The 23,150-nt window shown below is 35.8% G+C and overlaps 1 protein-coding gene across 1 annotated transcript in view; it reads left to right on the top strand.

Annotated features, from left to right (window-relative positions):
- Positions 1 to 23,150, top strand: part of LOC150078659 (retinitis pigmentosa 9 protein homolog) — a 36,911-nt gene that overhangs the window by 12,272 nt on the left and 1,489 nt on the right. Inside the window, exon 4 of the mRNA XM_090382780.1 lies at positions 7,865 to 7,926. Coding sequence (XP_090238906.1) covers positions 7,865 to 7,926 — 62 coding nt within the window. The remainder of the gene's footprint in view (positions 1 to 7,864; positions 7,927 to 23,150) is intronic.

The raw sequence follows: 23,150 nt of genomic DNA, 5'->3' as shown, positions 1-23,150 counted from the left end.
CAACTAAGGCCATATTGCTCCAGGGATATGCGGTGGTCATTCCCTGACCTTTCCGCATCCTCCGTATTTGGTGGTCACGGGCTCGAACCTCGGTCTAATCAAGAAGCGTGTGCTACGCACTGCTGCTCCTGCCCACCTGGCTACGAAGGCGCCCCATATATATGTACATCCGAAAATGATGTAACCTTTCTTGCAAAATTTTTAATTTTTGGATAATGACCCAGATAATATTGAATAAAATTGAATTAGATTTTCATTTTTAAATATTGTCTTCAGTGTATCATTAGATTGAAGATCTACAAACTAATTGTAAATTCTCATCAACATCATTGACGGGTATGGATTTTGAAAAAGTTCAAACACCTTTGAATTATTTTTAAAATGAGAAAATCTATCTGCAAAATTTTCCTGCAACAAACACTAATGTTTTGAACAAAATTTTCAGTGAAAAATTACAACTAGGCATATTTTTAGACAATTATTGCAACATGGAAAATGTGAAAAATTATTCCAAAGTAGTTGACTTTTAAATAACTCCAGTTTTGTTTCAAATGCATTGACATTATAATACAATTCATTGACAAGTTTGTTTTGTCCTTGTAGTTTTATACTAAGAAAATTCAGGTGTTCACACATATCTGTTAAAAAGGCAAGATTCCACAACCATTTCAGATTTGACAGTTCCAGAACAGGTTTCAATTTTTCATTCATAAATAGATCTATTTTGGTCCTAAGTTCAAAAGATCGCTTCAACACGTTACCGCGACTCAACCATCATACTTCAGTGTCGTACAATAAATCACCATATTCAGCCTCAGTAATTTCAGAAAATCTTTGAATTGCCGATGATCTTGCAAATAAAATTTACTGTTGATATTACAGTTGACGTGACTGAATCTATGCCCAAAAATTTTCCGCACAAAGACTGCTGGTGTGAATTATACAATGAAATTGTATTGGTTTTTTAATATTTTTACTCTCAAGATATTTATAAAGCTGACCCACGAACCCAATTTTAATACTGACCATATTTTTAGTGCCATCTGTCGTAACTGCTGATAGCAAATCCCAATTCAATTTGAAGCTGTCGATTGCTTCTGACACAAGGCGCCTCCGTAGCCAGGTGGGAAGGAGCGGCAGTGTGTAGCACGCACTTCTTGATTAGACCGGGGTTCGAGCCCGTCACCACCAAATACGGAGGATGCAGAAATGACCACCACATATTCCTGGAGTAATATGGCCTTAGTTGCTAATGCTCCTAAAAACCAAATAACAACAACAACAACAGCTTCTGACACACTCAAAAATATATTTTCACCTATTGTATTTTTCAAGTTTTTTAATGCAACTACTCTTAATGCAACTACTCTTAAAATTTTGATTTACACCTCGGATATAAATTAGTAATTCAACTGTATGGCTTGCATCTTCACTCTCATCAATTGCTATTGTAAAATTTGTGTGAATTCACGAACTGTTTATACGAGTTGATGTTTGACATTGGCTCCTAAATCTTCAGTTCTTCTCGTTAACAGTTGATGAAGATAAACTTAGATGCAAAATTCTTTACTTTCTCAGGACATACTTCTGCAATTGTCAAACAAATTTGCTTTAAAAATTCTCCATCCATAAAGGCCCTTCCTTCTTTGGCAATGGTTTGGGAGGCTCAAAAACTAGCTCTAACTGCAGATAAATTTTGATGAGTAGAAGTTCTAATCTTCTGTTGTTGACTTTTAAAAGTTTGGGTTAATTCTTGGAGTTTTTTCTGCTGCAAAGCTCCTTGAAATTTATCGTAATTTGAGGCATGTTTTGTGGTGTAGTGACATTTCACATTATATTCCTTGAACACCGACAAGGCTTCGTTGCAAATAAGATGTGCAAGTATCATCGAGCAGTGCAAAAAAGTAATTAATTGGCCACCGCTCATTAAAAACGTAACACTCAGTGTCAACCTTTCTTTCTGGAATAAAAAATATACTCATGAATGTTGAAGTAAGCAAGCACTGACGTATCTTAAAATTTTATAGTTTAATGTGACGTTTTGGGTATCTTACCGAAACCCATCATTAGACCATGCTGTGGGGAGAACAGAAAGGGCTACAAATTTGAATATTTTAGGATATTTAGCTGACAAACTGAATGAGTATTTTGTATCTACATTCACACATGAGAAATTTTGTAAGGAAGAGGAGGGCAGAAGTTTACTAAACTCTAACAGGGAGTTAAATGATTTTGTAATAACAGAGAGCAAAGTGGAGGAGAAATTGTTGAAGTTAAACATAAAAAGGCACCTGGGATGGATGGAATCTATCCAGTTATATTAAAGGAAGCAGTGAGGGAAGTTAGTACCTTTAGCCATATGAGAGCATTCTTAGATTAGGGGGGAGGCCTCCATGGACTGGGGATGTGCAAATGTATCCCCAATTCACAATGGGGGTTCAACGGGTGACAGATAATTATAGACATGTTAGTTTAACTTCTGTTCCAGGAAAAATAATGGAGTCACTGGTTAAAGAGGCGATACTGGATCACCTAGACAAGACTGCAGTAATAGTTCAGACACAGCATGGGTTTGTTAAGGGAAAGTCTTATCTAACCAATTTGATTGGATACTACGATGTGGTCACAAAGGAACTGGATGCAAAAAATTATTTCGATATCATATACTTGGATATCAGGAAAGCTTTTGATACTGTTGCACATGGAAAACTGCTGTACATATTGGAGCAGTATGGCATTAAGGGCAAGTTGCTGCAATGGGTAAAGGGGTGGGAGATGGCAGAGAGTGGTAATAACTGGACACTGCTCTATGTGGACTAATGTTATTAGTGGAGTCTCCCAGGGTTCTGGGTCCATTATTGTTTTGTGTATTTATCAGTGATATCGATAAAGGTATATCAACCTATATTAGGCTTAATGCTCAAGTTTGCAGATGATACAAAGGTTGGCAAGGTTGTTAATGACAGTAAAGACAGTATGCTACTGCAACAGGATCTATAAAAGTTAGGCAGATGGGCTGTGAGAAGTGGCAACTAAAGTTTAACATTGACAAGTGCAAAGTACTGCATATGGGTAGCAGTAACCCAAGAGAAACGTACCAACTGTGTGGTCTACACTCAGGGAGGTGGAGAATGAAAAAGACCTGGGGGTAATTGTGTAATCAGATATAAAGTTCTCTGAGTAGTGCAAACGGGCTGCCAGAGCAGGTCATCGAGTTTTGTCAGTGATATATAGAAATTTTGCTAGCAGAGACAAGGAGGTGATTATCCTTTTGTATAAGGCAACGCTCAGGCCATACCTTCAGTACTGCATACAGGTCTGGAGGCCTCATTTTAGGAAAGATATAGAGTTGCTAGGAAAGAGTACAGAGAAGGGCAACATGATTGGTGAGATGAACAAAGGGGGGCTCTTAACAAGAGAGGCTTAAGTTCTGCAAGTTGCAGCATCTGGAGACTTAGGCACCTGCGAGGTGAAACCATTCAAAGCCTTATATCTGATTGATATAAGGCTTTGAATGGTTTGGGCACGCTCGATGCTGATGGGATACTTCCGCTTGCTCAGACTAAGAACCTGAGGGGGCATAGATTAAAATTGAGGAAAGATAGTTGTAGAATAGATGTGCAGAAGTTTGCCTTTAGCCAGCAGATAGTTGATTTGCTGGAACAGATTTCCATCTGTTGTTGTTGTGGAAGTTGATAACTTAAATAAATTTCATCATATGCCTCAACTAATGCTAATATTATAGTTAGAATTACCAATAATACAATTGCTATTACCAATATTACAATTCTAAAGTATTAAGTTTTGAATTGCTGTTATAATAGAAAACAGGAAATCTAAGGTAATACAAAGAGATTAAATTTATACCTGCTGACAGCCTCCTCTTGCTGTGATGCTACTAGAAACTTTATGTGCATACAGGCTGCCAGCATTTAATTTATAGATTTATAGCAGAGGGATTAGGATAGTGTCATGTTTTTATCCTGGATCTTGGGTTCTTGTATAGTAGAAGCCAGGGCTGACCTTTGCCCCCATACTCTGAACATTAGGGTTCATGTGCAGGCTGGTTCAGGATCTTACTGATACCAATCATCAGACCATGCTGCTGGTGCAAGGTTTTATCCTGGATCCGGGATTCTTGTGTAGTGGAAGCCTAAGGTGATCTTTGCTCCCCATACTCTGAACATCAGGGCTGGTGTGCAGGCTGGCAAGGGATTAGGAAATCCCTAATTACTGTCTCTAACACCTATTGCTATTTAATGACAGGGTCAAGGTTAATGGATTATTTTAATGATGTTTCAAAGAATAGCTTTGAGTGGAAATAACAGAACTAACAAGACTAAGCTGATGTCTGAGGTGTCAACACTATTAATCAACTGACAAATGTTAAAATAATCTGTAAAATGTGTTTTTCATAAATTTTATTGTGATCTAATATAAACATTCATTTTTACAATCTAATTGAAATATCCATGGGCCAGATCCGGCCCGCAGGCCACAGTTTGGGGACCCCTGTTTTAGACCAATGTTGGTTATTAGAGGCAATGTTAGTTATTAGGTAATCCTCATTAAGTCTTCAGACTGTCTAATGATCGTTTTCAGAGATGAAAGTTTCCCATCATCATTTTTATTCTTTCTATGACTTGATAACAGAAACATCATCTGTAAATAAGCATTTAGTTAAGTGTATTGAGTGTTCTGAATGTAAGGCTTCTCAAAATTACAAGGTCACTAAGCAAATTCTTGATTTTAAATGTGAAGTTAATCAGATTTGAGAAAATAATGCTCATTTCATTGTTTTTCTAATGATTTGTGAAAATGAAACACAATAATACCGTGTTGAAAGGACAGTTGCAAATTGCAACCAGTAATTCTGAAGAGATGTTAACTTCCATCTCCTTATGAGTAGAAAAAAAAAAAAAAAAAGAAATTAACATAATAACACAATCTCTTGTTTAAAAAAAACCCCAAATCTTAGGTTTTTCCCCTTTTCTTCTTTAGTGGGTGTCTGCTTTTGTCTGTTGAGTTAAGTGGAGTAGGCGTTTCCTAGCTTCTTTCCTGCAACTGTGCTGTACTTTAACTAGGAGACCATGCTGCTGTGCTTCCCTGGATATGTGTAGGCTTCTGCTTATTTATTTCTAATTTTTTTTTAAATTTTAACTTTTATTTTTCATTTTGTTTATATGAAACCTTTTCAGCATTATTGGTTGCTGTAATCTTTGTTATGTGGGTTCTTGAACTAGTTTCTAGGGATATTCTTGGTTATAAAATGACCCTTTAAATTTTAAAATACTAAAAAAAAAAAAAAAAATGAATATGTAGATGGTAGCATTCATAGAGGCACCAATAATTACCATGTTGGTAGCCTTGTATTGTGCCCTTTTATTTTTTGCTTGACTTTTTATGTCTAATCTTTTATTGTATTTATAACCCTACAGTTTATACTAGTTTGATATGTTACTCTTAAAGAATGGAGAAGACTATTGATCTATTATTTAGGAACATTACCTTTGCATGACTTCATTATGTAGTCAGGTTTTATGACTCCTCTCTTCCTAATCTGCCTCTTTTTCCCTCTAATCTCCTTTCTGCGGAAGTCATATCTGAATTCTCTTTTAAGGCTTCTGATCTCAATAGGGCATTAATAACCTTCAACTTCTGTAATGTCACTTGGCCAACTTATTGTAATGTCACATAATTTTCTCAACTTTATTATAAAATTATACATAAATATTCTCAAAGAATATATAATATTCTCAACTTTATTATAAAACTTGATAGTGCTTGCATTTTAGAATTATTAGTTTCTGTTTAACTGAAAAGCATTGTTTCTCCATCCTAGCATTATTACTCTATCTTTTCGATTCCAAAAGTCCTTAACCCTAAGCTATTAAAAGATTGCCAGCCTATCGCCATATCCTTCTCGCTGCTAAAGTTGTTTCAACGAGCCAAGCCATTCTGCCTCTTTTAATTTAAAAAAGTCTATCTTCTCCATTCACTAAATGTTTTTCTTCACTTATTATTCTAGAAACTACCTTTCTTGCTTATGAGGCATTAACTGTAAGGGTTAGATTGACCTAGTTTACCTTAATTTATCCTCTGCATTTGATGCTGTTCATCCACATCAGTGCTTTTTTACCTATTGAAAAATTTCATGAAATACAAGATAATTAATACAAGGGCAACAAGACTGGCGAAGGGAACAAAGGGATGCTCTTATGAAGAAAGGCTTAAGTTCTGCAAATTGCAGCTTCTGGAGACTAGGCACCTGCAATGCGATCTGATTGAGGTGTATAAGGCCTTGAATGGATTGAGCAGGCTTAATGCTGATGGGATTCTTCCTCTTGTTCAGATTACAAATCTGAGGGGACATAAATTCAAAATGAGGAAAGACAGTTGTAGAATAGATATGCAGAAGTTTGCCTTTAGCCAGCAGGTAGTTGATTACTGGAACAAATTTCCATCTGTTATGGAAGTTGATAGCTTAAAATAAGGCAGAACTAGACAAACATTTGTAATGAATGGATCAGTAAAATGGGAAGGGTTTTTTTTTTGGCTGATGCTGTATAAGCTTGCTTTCTTGTATCATGTGCCTCTACTAATTCTAATACGCTAATTTGTTAATTTCTATTGAGGAAGGATTTCTCCATAGAACCCTTCTTTTACAGTCAAGTGATTACTTTCTTTTTTTTAAACAAAAACGTATCTACCAGAATTCTGCAACATTTCACCCTTTCTGCTCCTGTCTCTTTTGCCTTTATTCCACCACTTCTGATTATGCAAGTATCCCCCCTCAACATTGCTTACGGTAATAATATTAAAATCTGGGCTGTTTCTACCTAAGTTGAGATGGAAATAGCATAGATTTTATTGTTTTTCTGAGGAGGCATAGCAAAAAAATTCACATATTAATGATGCTATTGCTGTTTATTAATTATTTTAAATCTTTTTGCCTTCTTACCAATCCTGATAACTGTGCCCATATTTCCTTCTCCAAGGAACCTCTTCTTTTGATTTTATCCCACTCATTTTGTTAAATGAGAGAGGTAAGATTAAAGAGAAAGGTTTTTCTGAGCTTATTTAATCAGTTCTGTCCTATATAATAATAATTTCTTTTTCTTTCTTTACATCTTCTTTAGACAGTTTCTTTACACGTCAAACCAAGTTCATCTAGCTGAAATCTGGCCAGCTGCTGCACCCTCTCACATTATGAGCTTCCTCTCTGTGGAACACTGTCTATTAACATGGCAAACCTAAAAAAATAGCCATAAAAATGCCACCACCAAATTCTTACATCACAATGATAAAAGATTTAAATTAGGTTCCACTTAAAATACTTTAGATAAAATCATTACATGCAGTGTCCAAATTCTCAAATTCTTGGTAGGCCCTTTCTATTTGGGATAAGGTTGACATATTCCCTGGAGTAATAAGTAGAAGTTTTCATTAATTCCTCTCCCAAATTGAACATTTTCTGTTGATAGGTTCTTTCCTTATCTACCATTTATTGATTCAGTATCTCAATGTATTCTCAGTCTCAGAAGATCAAGATTCACATTAAATAAGTGGATATCTATTATTATTTTTTTTATATATGTGTATTGGTTTATTATCATTAGATAGAGAAAATCATAAATGACAGTATCTATAGCTCTGCACCACTTTGGAACCATATTTTAACTTCAGGGAGAAATTTTGCTGTTAAGGTTTAAAAAAATAAAAAAGCAAGCTATATTCCAGATATTTGTTAATATCAATGTTAAACCAATTTTGATATGTGTATAAATAAAATAGGTTGTAAATGTCTGTAGTGATATAATGATTAAAAGTAGCATTGCTTTTCTGCATCTTCTCCAAATCACAGATTCATGAGGATCCAATGCATAACTTTATAAATGAAGCAAAGAGAGCAGAAAAAGAGGACAGGTAAGTGTATTTCAAATATTATATTACATATCATGTAAATTAATTTTTGTTTAGGATTTATATGCAGACCTGGCACCTCCGTAGCCAGGTGGGCAGGAGTGGCAGTGCGTAGCACACGCTTCTTGATTAGACCGGGGTTCGAGCCCGTGACCACCAAATACGGAGGATGCAGAAAGGTAGGGAATTGACCACTGCATATCCCCGGAGCAATATGGCCTTAGTTGCTAATGCTCCTAAAAACCAAATAACAAACAAACAACAAACAATATATGCAGATCTATGCACAAATGAACCTACCCAAATTTGACAATTTTGTTACCTTATCCTTGCTGTATCTTGGGATTTTCCAGATTTCAGGTGGTCATATTATAATAGCATTCACTAAAGGGAGGGAGCCACAGTATTTACAAGAGTATTCTACATCAAGAAAAAAGTAATATACAGCATACTGAGAAGTATTATATTGTTATGCATCTTTATTAGTTCAACTTTTTCTATGTTACATTTACATTTATTGTGTTTAGGTGGTACCAGTCAATCTTCGGCATCCTGCATTTTCCTACTCCAACCTTTTCCACAATAGATAATGAACTAGGTTTGCACTTTAACCACCACAATCCTCTGGACTACATAATTTTCTTTAGAGAACATATTTAATCTAGCAGCAGGTGCATTCCCAATAATGACAAAAAAAGTGTGTGGGACCTGACATGTTACCAAATTTGATTTTTATTTTTGGAAAAACTTTTTGATTTTTTAAAAATTCTACTTACAGTATACCAATGTTGAACCTTTTGTGAATGAATTGCATTAATTATTATAACTTTTGTTTCAGTTAAATTTTTTTAAATCTAACAATCTTGTGTTTTACACCTTATTTTAAATGAAACAAAACATATCAATTCTGTCAAAATAAGAAAAAACCTAATGAATATAAAATATAAGCATGAAGTATTAGATGCTTCTGTTTATTTAACCTAGATGATCCCATAAAAGTTCTATTGGTTTGTCAGGTATCACCTGGGGTGGCCACATCATAATTTGCAGTACCCCCCCCCCTCCTATTGTTTAGTTTCTAGAAAGTCCCTGCATAGCTTAGAGCTGTGCTTTGTATCATTGTCTTGTTGTAATATAAAATTTTAATATATAAATATTATGTGTAGACAGAAATATGCAGAAAATTTTATTAATTCTGCCCAGTATTATTTTATAATACTGTCTTCACTAACATTATTCCAAGTGATAATTCACATTATAAATTTAGTGAAGATGGACAGACTTCATGGAATTGATGGTCTAGATCAGTGGTTTTCAACTTTTAATAACGGCACCCGTAACTCATTTATTTTATTTTGCGGCACCCCTACTCAATTTTCTGCCTGTTAGATCCAATTCTCTCTCTGTATATATATATATATATATATATATATATATATATATAATTCTAATTAAATCCAAATGAATCAAAAATTAACTGCAGAAATAAGAGCAAAATTAAGTGAAAAAAAAAAAAAAAAAAATAAGGATAGTAGAGCAGACATCAGTGGTAGCAAAAATCACAAAATGTTGCATGTATTTCACTGTAATATTATGTTTCAATAAAAAGAAATGAAAGTATACCAGTAGCATGGCAAACCAGTAGATCAAAGAATTTAACATGCAAAATTAAGGATAGAGTAATGTTGGAGAAACATTATTAAATAATTTAGAAAATAGAATCCGAATTAAAGGAAAATTTGGCGGTGCCCCCCCAGATAAGCACCAGTTTCCGAAACATGTGAAATATGACTATATGTAAATGTAACCACCAACAATACCAAAATTAATTTAAAATAGAGAAAAAAGTAGAACAAACCATAATATCGAATTGAATAGAAAAGACTAACCATTATGCCCCATCACGAGATGGAGCATACTTTTGTCTCTATTTAAAATTAATTTCGGTATTGTTGGCTGGTTACATTTACATATAGTGATATTTCACTTGTTTCGGAAACTGGTGCTTATCTGGGGGCCGCCATATTTTCCTTTAATTTGGACTCTATTTGCTAAACTATTTAATAATGTTTCTCCAACATTACTCCATCTTTAATTTTGCATGTTAAATTCTTCGCTCTACTGGTTTTCCACGCTACTAGTATACTTTCATTTCTTTTTATTGAAACATAATATTACAGTTTCATTTCTTTTTATTGAAACATAATAACTATCATACATATATATATGATAGTTATTACAATAATATAATTATAAAAATTACATTTCGTCATATAAATTATATATATACAGTATATAAATTTTATTTATTCTTTATATAGAGCTACTAGATAAACATCAATTATAGATCACCACAAAATTAAAAAGATACTGTACACATTTATAATGAAATAAACATATAAATTTAAAAAAAATAATAATAAGTTTAAGCAACTTAAACACAAATTACGTGGCACCCCTGGAACGTTGTTGTGGCACCCTGGTTGAAAACCACTGGTCTAGATGATGCCATAAAAGTTCAATTGGTTTAAGTCAGGTATCACCCGGGGTGGCCACATCATAATTTCCAGTACCCCTTCCTGTTGTTTAGTTGCTAGAAAGTCCCTGCATAGCTTAGAGCTGTGCTTTGGTCATTGTCTTGTAATATAAAATTTATTCCACAAAGTTGAAATCCATAGGGTATTTCATTATGTTCAAGAATATTTTTATAGCCTTCTTTTCTTAAAATTCCTTCAATGTAATCCACTCCAGAAAAACAGAAGCAACCCAAGATGATCATGGAACCACTATCATGCTTGACTGTAGGCAGTGAACAGTGTGGCACCATTTTTTCTTTAGTTGATCGTCTCACAGTTGTCCAATGTTGATGGCTCTTAGCCCAAGTCAACCATTTCTTTTGATTTCCCGGTTTTAATAAGGATTTTCAGAAGGCTACGTGACCATGAAGCCTTGCTTGTTTAAGATGAAGTCTTACAGCGGTTGTAGACACATTGCATATCAGAATAAAAGATTAATGCAAAATGATTACAGTAAAAAAAATCAATTGATTTTTTTACTGTAATCATTTTGCATTAATCTTTTATTCTGATATGCTATCCTAGCAATTTTAATTTTTGTTGGAGCCCATTAGATGTAAAAAGCAATTGATTTTTTACTGTAATCATTTTGCATTAATCAATTGATTTTTTACTGTAATCATTTTGCATTAATCAATTGATTTTTTACTGTAATCATTTTGCATTAATCAATTGATTTTTTACTGTAATCATTTTGCATTAATCTTTTATTCTGATATGCTATCCTAGCAATTTTAATTTTTGTTGGAGCCCATTAGATGTAAAAAGCAATTGATTTTTTACTGTAATCATTTTGCATTAATCTTTTATTCTGATATGCTATCCTAGCAATTTTAATTTTTGTTGGAGCCCATTAGATGTAAAAAGCAATTGATTTTTTACTGTAATCATTTTGCATTAATCAATTGATTTTTTACTGTAATCATTTTGCATTAATCAATTGATTTTTTACTGTAATCAGTTTGCATTAATCTTTTATCCTAGCAATTTTAATTTTTGTTGGAGCCCATTAGATGTAAAAAGCAATTGATTTTTTATTGTAATCATTTTGTATTAATCTTTTATTCATTTTAATTTCTGGAGAGTATCATACAGAGGTGTTCTGCATATCATATCAAGGTAAATTTCTCTTATCCTTCTACAAATATTGATATCAACGTAGTATGTATTGAGCACCATAGCTCTGTTATATACTATCAAATATATATATGTATATAAAAACACATATTACGTGATACCCCTTTTGAACATTTTGCAGACCACAGTTTGGGAAATGCTGTTGTAGATGATTCTGGAGTGTTTTGCAATAATATAAATTGAGAAATAAGAGCTGTAACTTATAAAATCAAACACCTGTCATTGTGTTTGGTGATTCTGGAGTAAACACAGCAAATAAGAAACTGCGTACTGAAAAAAGAAGTTATTCCATGAGAAATATTGACAAAAAACTAGGTGTTTCATTTGAAGAAGTACGGACTACCATTCAACGATTCAAGGAGATGCAGTTTAAAGGTCAAACCACGATGAGGACAACCACATGTAACCACATAAGCACAAGGTAAAACCATAACACTGATTTCTAAATGCAATCAACAACTTACTATACCTGAAATCCCAGCTGAGTTCAATAGGAACACAGGAGTTCCTGTGTCTACAACCACTGTAAAACTTTGTCTTAAACAAGCAGGACTTCATGGTCATGTAGCCTTTTGAAAACCCTTATTAAAACCGGGAAATCTTTCGATTTCCCGGTTTTAATAAGTTTCAATCATTCACCATGCAATCAAATATAAACATGAAATGCAAGTGGCACCTATTAAGTACAAAGAAGTTACAAAAATAGGCACATGGCACCAGTCAGGTTTATTCATGCTATTACTCCATAAAAAACATTAAAATTACTTCAAAAACAAGTTGAGTAAAACTAGATCTATATTTAATAAGATAGAGAAAATTCAGGAAATTAATATGGAATCACCAATTAACATGAAAAACTTTTTGTTGCAAGATCCCTGACATGTCACTTCCATGCTGCCTGGTTAAGAGCAAATGGTTGTTTGAATGGTTATTTTTGATGTTTAATGGCACATAGGCAACTAAGGCCATAATGCACCAAGTAGTAGTAGTAGTGGCATGTGATGCAAGAAAGCAACTGTATGAGCTTATGCAGCATCAGCCAAAAAAAAAAAAAATAAATAAATAAATAAATAAATAAAAAATAAAATAAAAAAATCACACCATTCCCTCCAAATGCCTGTCCAGTTCCTCCTTAAATTTATTTAACCTGTCAACTTCCACAACGACAGATGGAAGTTTGTTCCAGCAATTAAGTCATTAAGAACAAATGGAGGGCTAAATATAAAGGAACTTGTGAACTAAGACATGTCTGCACATGTGAACAACTGAACCTTTAAGATATTATTTTACAAATACAAATGAATGAAGGTTAGCATTAGTAGTGGCAAATGATGCTAGAAAGACAGCTAATACAGTATGAGCAAAAGAAAAAAAAATTCCCACATCATATGTTCATCTCTTCCAATAGTTTATTAACTATCCACTTCCACAACAGATGGAAGTTTGTTCAAACAGTTGACTACCTGCTATCTGAAAGCATATTTCTGCACATCTGCCCTACACATGAGGGGACACGAATTCAGTATCTGAATTTGTGCTCCCTTGTATGTAGTCTGAGCAATAGATAGAATGCTATCAGCATTGAGCTTATTCAATCGATTCAAAACTTGAACCACCTTGATCAAGAGGAGCAACCAGGTTGGTGAAGAAAACAAAAGGGTGCTCTTACTAGAAAGGTTCGGTTCTAAAAATTGCAGCTTGGAGTGATTTGATTGAGTTGTATGGTCTTGAATAGATTGAGTAAGCTGAATGTGAATGGCATTCTTCCTCTTGCTGAGACTACACATATGAGGGGGCATAAATGTAAGTTGAGGAAGGGTGGTTGCAGGATAGATGTGTGGAAGTTTGCCTTCAGCCAACAGGTAGTTAATTGTTGGAACAGGTGTCCATCTATTGTTGTGGGATGTGGATGGTTTTTTTTTTTTTTTTTTTTTTGGTTGATGCATCATTTTCCACCACTACTTCTTTCATGGTAAAACCACCCTTTCGTTTGCTTCACTAATCTTCTTGCCCTCCTCTGCACCCATTTCAGCAGATCTACATCCTTTCTAAAATGAAGCCTCCAGACATAAGCAGGTACTGAAGATGTGACCTAACCATTGAGTATTTGTACACTGGTGTTCAAAGAAAGTGCATCACCTAGGAATTTCACATTTCTAACTCTTTTTCACAGTGGTATGTTACATTAATGACTAGCATCACAAATAGAAATATAAACAAAAGATATTTTTTAATAGTTAAGGAAAAGCTAAGTAATATTTGACAGGTGCTCTCAAAATATTCCAAAATGAGCATCTGCAACCTTTATACAACAGTTTTGGTAAACACAACAATTATGGCTTTAATGTTATCAGAAGCCCTCAATTTCTTTCAGTTCATCATTGTAAATGGAAAACAAAATGAAACGTTCACCAGGTGCAAACTAATATTTAATTGAACCGCCTCTGGCCCTGATGACAGCAGCACACCGTCGAGGCATTGACAAGATCAATTTCTGAAGACAATCAACTGATAGTTCGTGGTTCCAAACACAAATTATGGCTTCCTGAAGTTCACGAAGGGTGTTTAGTTTCTTTAATTGAACCGCCTCTGGCCCTGATGACAGCAGCACACCGTCGAGGCATTGACAAGATCAATTTCTGAAGACAATCAACTGATAGTTCGTGGTTCCAAACACAAATTATGGCTTCCTGAAGTTCACGAAGGGTGTTTAGTTTCTTTCTGGCAACTACAGATTCCACATGATGCCAACAGTTCTCTACAGGATTCAGGCCTGGGCTGTTTCCTGACCAGCTAAGAGTTATAATGGACCGTTCTTCCAACCATTTTTTCACCTGTCACAAATGTAAACACATTACTGTCAAACCTTTAGCTTCATTTCTGAGCAGAAATGAAGCTAAAGTAACTACAGAAGTGCCTACTTACACTTTTTGCCCGACGACAAGGAGCAGAGTCATCCTGAAAGGTGCAGTTACTTGGCAGGTTGAAATGGTCTCTAATGGTTGGCAGCAATTTGCCTTCCAATATAGCCTGGTATCCATTGGCATTTACAGAACCTTTTATAAACTGAAGATGACCTACTCTGCAATACGAAATGCATCCCCATATCATTTGGCTGGTAGCGAATTTCACTGTAGACACCATACAGTCTGGATGGTATTCTTCACCATGTCTACAGTGAATCATTTGTCTTCCATCAGAGCCATGCAGGTTGAATTTCTTCTCATCCGAGAAAATAACTGAATTCCACTGCTTGGGGGTCCATTTGACATGCTCCTTACACCAAATTAATTGGGCCTTTTTTATTTTTTGTGTGAGGAGGGGCTTCTTCTTGGATGATGGGCTACAAGTACATTTTTGAAGAGGTGTCTTCTGACTGTTACACTTACTACCACTCCTGTATGTTCTTCCCATTCTCTTTTCAGCTCAGACAAAGAACCTTTATGGTTTTTAAGGCATGAACTCTTCAAAACGCAGTCCTGTTTTGGCATAGAGACTCATTTGCGTCCGGTTCCTTTTTTCCTATCAGCAGAACCAGTATTCTTGAGTTTGGAAAGAAATCTACTTACTGTCGACTTACAAGACATTCTATAAGCAATATGATGGGAAGAACATCCTTCCTCACATAAAGCAACAATAGCACTCTTTCTTCATGGCGTTAACTGCACATAACTCGCCATCCTCACACAGTCAATGAATGACTGCAACTCTTGCAGAGCATGCTTATATAGTTGAAATTAACAGCTGATGCAATATTATTCATTGCCTACGCGTGTCAATCTTATCTGGTGCAATTTGTAAAAAATATTACCATATACTTATGTTGTTCGGACGACAATTACAATTTTAAGGGGTGATGCACTTTCTTTGAACACCAGTGTATATTCAATGGTTAGACCAATCCTTATACAATAGTGATTATTCCATTGTATAAGGAATAATACTTCCTCAATTGCTGTATACCATTAACAAACCCCAGGAGCTGTCCTGGCATCCTGACTGCACTATTCAGAGTACTTCATATCTGACTGCACAATTATTCCCAGGTCTTTTTCACTTTCCACTACTCTGAGAGTGTAGTACCATACAGTCGGTACGTTAATCTGGGATTACTGCTACCCATATGCAGTACCTTACATTTGTCAGTAGCACCTCCATAGCCAGGTGGGCAGGAGCAGCAGTGCGTAGCAAACGCTTCTTGATTAGGCCAGGGTTCGAGCCTGTGACCACCAAATTCAGAGGATGCGGAAAGGTCAGGGAATGACCACTGTATATCCCCGGAGCGATATGGCTTTAGTTGCTAATGCTCCTAAAAAAAAAAAAAAAACCCAAACATTTGTCAGTGTTAAACTTCAATTACCATTTCTTCACTAGCATACCTTGATTATTGTCATTAACTACCCTGCCAACCTTTGCATCATCTGCAAACTTAGACATTATGCCTTCATCAATATCATTAATAAATATAGAAAACAATGGGCTCAAGACAAACCTGGAGGGCTCCATTGATAACACTAGTCCACGAACAGCAGTGTCCACTGATAACACTATCTCAACCATCTCTTTATCCAGTAACTTTCCCTTAATACCACCCTACTCCAATTTGTATAGCAATCTTTTATGTGCAACAGTATCAGAATTTTTTCTGAAATCTAAGTATATGGTATGAAAATTATTTTTTTTTTTTGCATCCTTTGTACTTCCTTTGCATCATAGTATCCAAATAAACTGGTCAGACAAGGTTGCCCCCTAACAAATCTATGCTGTGATAACTGCACTCCTTTTTAGATAATCCTGCATTACTTCTTTAACCAACTCATTATTTTTCCTGGCACAGAAGTTAATCTAACCAGTCTGACGATAATGAAATTATAGTAATCTTATAATACCATGATAAATCTGGCTAAAAAATGAATAGCAAGTGCTTAAAAAACAACGGTACTCACCTTGTATAAATCTGCAATACATTTATTGGTAGATGGTGGTTAAATTTAGGTTGAAAGGTACATTAAAAAAGAAGAACTATGGCGGGGAATGAGGTGAATATTTTCACCTCATTCCCCGCCATAGTTTTTCTTTCACCTCATTCCCCGCCATAGTTTTTCTTTCACCTCATTCCCCGCCATAGTTTTTCTTTCACCTCATTCCCCGCCATAGTTCTTCTTTCGCCTCATTCCTCGCCATAGTTCTTCTTTCACCTCATTCCCCGCCATAGTCTGTAATTACCCATGTCACCCCTTTATCCCTCCTTTGTGAATTGGGGATACATTCCTACATTTCCAATCCACAGGGACCTTCTCCAAATCCAAGGGTAAAGGTTTATTCACCTCCTTTGCTGCTTCTCCTAATATAATTAGATCGGTGTATTTTTTAGGTTTGGCCTCCTAAAGAATTCCTCATATGTGAATGTATATGCAAATTACATTCACATATGGATCTATTCAGTTTGTCAGCAATCTGAGCAGGAGCTTCAACAGTTAAACCATTCACATTTAGTGGAACATTGTGAATTATCCCCTTCCTTTTAGTGTCTTTGCTATTTTTCTTTGTGGAACTTCTCTTATTCTTAGTTTATCTAACCTCTTTTGTGACTTGATTGCAGACTAGTTTATACCTACTGTAGGCTTTTGTATCACCTGATAATTTATATGCATCCCATGCACTTTGCTTCTCTGCCACAAGTCTCATCAGTTCATCTGACATCCATTTAGGTCTATACCTTGAAGAGTATTTCTTAGTTGGTATGAAAAGCCTAGTAGCTGCTCTGATTAATTCTTCAATGCTGATGGTAACATCATCAGTTGGCCCACTGTATAGAATTTAAAAACTGTCTGAGACCACCGTAGTCTCCTTTACAAAAGCAAAACCCCCTTTTCCTTTACTCCTGGTGGTAGTTCTTTTATCTGCAGATTCTTAATGCACAAATAATCGCTGCTGATAATTAGATCAAGAGTATTACACCCCCTTGTTGCCTCTTTAACATACTGCTGCTGTAGAAAACAGTCATAATAAATCCAGCAAAGTCTTGCTAATGTGCGAGTGACCAACCAAAAGTTCCAGTCAATATCTGGAAAGTTAAAATCCCCATTATAAGACATTATGATTTACTAGCCCACTAGATTAGGGTAGTAAATCAGAATGTATAGTTGGTCAATATGTTCATCACACACTTCTACTCTCATTTTTGTTTTCCCAGTGCTTATGTTACACAAAGCTGACTCGACATTTCACCAGCCACCCAAGCCATCCATGTCAACTGAGTGCACTGCCTTTGATTTTAAGTGCTTCTTAACTAAGAACATAACTTCTCCCTTCCTAAATCCCCAGTGCCGCAAGACTTGTAACATTATACACTATATCTTTTCTGTACATATTGTACTCCCCATATTCAAATTCTGCATCCTTTATGTTGGAGTAATGCCACATATGCCACATCTTTGATATCCTTAAAAACAAACATGGAAATCTAAAAGTTTAGTGTTCAGTGAATGCATTAGGCTAACTTAATGTTTTGTGTGCAAATCATAAATCCTAAAAACTTCTTTTTGAGTTTTCCATCAATAATTATCAGTGAGTCACTTATCTTTTTCACAAATAGTGGTAGACAATGCTGACTTTATAACAAATTTCTACATGTGGTTGAAGTGTGATGAAAAGTTGTGGCTCTGAGGTGAAATTTCCACCCTGCACAATTATGTTCCACTGATTGGACAAATCTGAGAACTGAGTTTGATAGATTTGTTTGTTTTCCTAAAAAACTAGTTAAATATTATCCTAAAAAACTAGTTAAATATTATCCCAGTTGACTAGTTAAAACTAGTCAACTGGGATAATACAACTGAAGATAAAAAAAAAAAAAAAAAAACTAATGAATGAACACAATTCAATGTGAAGGTCTCACAACACTGTAATAAGGCTGCAAGGCAACATGGTGTTGTGTTTTGTCATTATTCACCTGTACAGGCCAAATTTGATCTCTGCAGGTCAAGAAGCCTCATTTCAGGAAAAATATTGACTTACTTGAAAGGGTACAAAAGGAGGAAACTAGTTTTGGATCGAAGAGATATGCTTGTATGGAGTCCATTTCTGCAATAAAGCATGGAAACTATAATTTGTATATTGTGATCTCAGCGAGTATTTAAGGCCTTAAAAGAGTTGAGCAAATGTGATGAGGAATAATTTAACCTTTTAAGTTGATGCAAACAAGGGGAAAGATTCAAATTAATGAAAGATAATTATAGACTGAATGTAAAAAAAATTTCCTTCAACCATTGGAGCAGGTTACCATGTATTCTATCTTATATAGATATAAAGAGAGATATTTAGAAGTAGATGAAACTAGAGCCGTGCTTGATTTTGTCATTTTAATACTAATACAAGGCGTGGCCATTAAATGAGACTGTTGCAATGAAATAAATATAATGAAATATGTTGTACCTTATAAGTCCCCCGCCCCTCAAAATAATTGCAAAAACGTTTCTGGAAGTTATCTTCTGTAAGCCCTTTTAACACCTCAGCCATTTTCTTTTGAATGTCTTCAATGAAAATGGGTCCCCTTAAGTACACTTTACAATTTAGGGAAGAGGAAAAAAGTCACAAGAGGTAGGGTGCATGTTTTTTTTGTCATAAACCGGTGAACAGAGAGCACATTATGTGCTGGAGAACTGCTTGATAGAGCATCCAATTATCCTTCTGCAATTCAAGTCTCTCCCTTTAAATTTTTTCTTGCAGCCTTGTCAGAACTTCAGTGTAGTATGTTTGATTGACAGTCTGATTTGGCGGATAGCCATAATAATTCCTTTAATATTGAATAAAACAAAAAGCAACCTTTTCATTTTTGATTTTGACATTTCTCCTTTTTTTTGGTCTTCCATTGTATTGACTATATTTTAGTTTGTGGGTCATACTGGAACAACTAACTTTCATTGCAAGTAATTACAGTAATCTTCAAGTTTGGATCTTCATTTTTTTTTTTTTTTTTCAAAACATCTTCACAGACTTGGAGTTTTCTCATTTTTTGATCTTCATTCAAAATTTTTGGCATCATCTTGGCTATACTGAATTCTGATGCAACCATTCTAATACTTAAATGGCAATCACTTCTAATACAGATCGATGTTGAAAAAAAGTCGCGGGTTAGGGTTGAATGTGAAAGTTTCTGCAATTCTGCCCCGAAATGATAGGAGGGAGAGCCTTGTTGATCAATTCAGCCCTGGAGAGATCGTGCAAGGCTCAAGGGGTAGAATTTTTTCAGCCTGGTCTGTACTTATTGACAGGAGAAACTGCTTCTACAGGGATGGGGTACACTTAAATAGAAAGGGTGCAAGAATATTTGCTGATGCTATCGAGGCAGTGTTAAGTGGGTTGGAAAACAGCTAGCTTGGTTGGATACACAGACTAAAAGGTTAACAGTGGTCGCAGGCAGAGGCAAAAGTGATTCTTGCACTGCTTCGATTAGAATGAGCAGCAGCTGGAAAGCAAGGTGATGGAGATTTCCAGGACTGTTCGGAGTCATAGTGGAACAAGTAAATACATAGGCTGTGTTAGGGTAACCAAGAGTAGGAATAGATGCATGTATACTTGCATGTACACCAATGCTAGGAGTATAGTTAATAAATATGATGAGCTTGAAGTGCTAGTCAAAACATCAAAGGCAGATATTGTTGGGATATCAGAGACGTGGTGTTACACAGATATAAGCAGTGCAGAATTGGAATTTGGGGAAGTACAATGTGTACAGGAAGGATAGACAGGACAGGAAGGGAGGAGGGGTTATGCTGTTAGTTAAGAAACATTTAAAATCCAAGGAAGTGCATCCAGTTGATGTTGGTGGACAATACAGTGTTGAGTCTGTTTGGTGTGAAATAAGCACTGGGAAAGGAAAAATGAGAGTAGGTGTGTGTGCTATAGGCCTAATGAATCTGATGAATATAATGAGCAATTGTACAGAGAAATAGAGTGGGCCAGTTGTTGTTGTTTTGGTTTTTAGGAGCATTAGCAACTAAGGCCATATTGCTCCGGGATATGCGGTGGTCATTCCCTGAATGACCTTTCCGCATCCTCCGTATTTGGTGGTGACGGGCTCGAACCCCGGTCTAATCAAGAAGCGTGTGCTACGCACTGCTGCTCCTTCCCACCTGGCTACGGAGGCGCCAGTGGGCCAGTAAATCAGAATGGCTTATAATGGGGAATTTTAACTTTCCAGATATTGACTGGAACTTGTAGATTGGTCACTCACACACTAGCAAGATTTTTGTGGATTTATTGGATGACTGTTTTCTACAGCAACATGTTCGAGAGGCAATCAGAGGGAGTATTTAATACTCTTGATCTGATTATCAGCAGTGATTATTCATGCATTAAGAATTTGCAGATAACAGAACCACTGAGTGACAGTGATCACAATGTACTGATGTGGGAATTACTTAAAGATGTAACAACCATCAAGGCTAAACGGAAGGGCTTTTGATTTCATAAAGGTGACTACAGAGGTCTCAGACAGTTTTTAAATTCTGTACAGTGGAATCAACTGATGATATTACCAACATTGAATTCTAAATGGGAAGCCTTCAGGGACTTAATTTTGGAGGCTACTAGACTTTTCATTCCAACTAAGAAATACTGTTCAAGGCTTATGCCTAAATGGATGTCAGATGAATTAATGAGGCTCGTGGCAGAGAAGAAAAATGTATGGGATGCATATAAAGTATCAGGTGACACAGAAGCCCTATGGCAGGTATAAACTAGTCAGTGATCAAGTCACAAAGGAAGTTAGGCAGGCGAAGGCAGATTATGAGAAATCTTTGGCACAGGATGCAAAGAAAAACAGCAAAGAGTTCTTTACTTATGTAAACTCTAGAAGGAAAGGGATGAATCAGATTGGACCACTTAACATAGATGGGTTGACTATTGATGATCATGCTCAGGTAGTTGATAAACTCAGGTAGTTGAATAACTCCTCATGTGTGAATGTAGATGCAAAATTCAATGAGGGGAGTGTCAGAAGTTTATCAAACACTAACAGGGAGCTAAGTGATTTTGTAATAACTGAGAGCAAAGTGGAGGAGAAATTTTTGAAGTTAAACATAAGGAAGGCACCTGGGTGGATGGGATCTATCCAGTTATATTAAAGGAGGCAGCAGAGAAAGTAAGCAAACCTTAGCCATAATTATGAGAGCTTCCTTGGACTAAGGCGAGGTCCACATGGACTGGAGGTGTGCAAATGTATCGCCAATTCACAAACGGGGTTCAAAAGGTGACACAAGTAACTACAAACCTGTTGGTTTAACTTGTGTTTCGGGGAAATCACTGGTTAAAGAAGCATTGCAGGATCATCTAGACATGATTGCAGTAATAGTTAAGACACAGCATGGGTTTGTTAAAGGGAGGTCTTATCTGACCAATTTGATTGGTTACTATGATGTGGTCACAAAGGAACTGAATTCCAAAAATAATTTTGATATCATATATTTGGATTTCAGGAAGGTTTTGATACTATTGCACATGAAAGACTGCTGTACAAATTGGATAAGTATGGCATTAAGGGTAAGTTGCTACAATGGATAAAGGGATGGTTGAGTGGGAGACGACAGAGAGTGGTAATCAATGGACACAGAGAAGGGCAACAAGATTGGTGAGGAGAATGAAGGGATCCTCTTACCAAGAGAGGCTTAAGTTCTGCAAATTGCAGTGGCTGGAGACCAGGCACCTGCGCGGTGATCTGATTGAGGTATATAAGGCCTTGAATGGGTTGAGCACGCTGAATTCTGATGGGATCCTTCCACTTGTTCAGATTACGAACCTAAGGGGGCATAAATTCAAATTAAGAAAAGACAGATGTAGAATAGATGTGCGGAAATTTGCCTTTAGCCAGTGGGTTGTTAATTCCTGGAACAAACTTCCATCTGTCGTTGTGGAAGTTGACAGGTTAAATAAATTTAAGGAGGAACTGGACAGGCATTTGGAGGGAATGGTGTGATTTTTTTTTTTTTTTATTTTATTTTATTTTTATTATTATTTTTTTTTTTTTTTTTTTTTTTTTTTTTTTTTTTTTTTGGCTGATGCTGCATAAGCTCATACAGTTGCTTTCTTGCATCACATGCCACTACTACTACACCACTCTTCATGGACAAATGTTATTAGTGAAGTTCGCCAGGGTTCGGTGTTGGGTCCATTGTTGTTTTGTATATTTATCAATGATATTGATGAAGGTATATCGGGTTTAATGTCCAAGTCTGCAGATGATACAAAGGTTGGCAGGGTTGTTAACGACAGTATCCTACTTCAACTGGATCTAAATAAGTTCGGAAAATGTGCTGAGAAGTGGCAACTGAAGTTTAACATTGATAATTGCAAAGATAATTGCAAAGTACTGCATATGGGTAGCAATAACCGAAGAGAAACGTACTGTGTGGTACTACACTCAGGGAAGTGGAAAGTGAAAAAGACCTGGGGGTATTTGTGCAGTCAAATATGAAGTTCTCTGAGCAGTGCAGATGGGCTGCCAGGGCAGGT

This window comes from Mastigoproctus giganteus, chromosome 10, assembly GCF_048544385.1.
Source record: "Mastigoproctus giganteus isolate SK-2022 chromosome 10, ASM4854438v1, whole genome shotgun sequence".
Classification (NCBI taxonomy): Eukaryota; Metazoa; Arthropoda; class Arachnida; order Uropygi; family Thelyphonidae; genus Mastigoproctus; species Mastigoproctus giganteus.
Note: the sequence above shows the minus strand (reverse complement) of the source record. Positions and strands in the feature narration are given on the sequence as shown.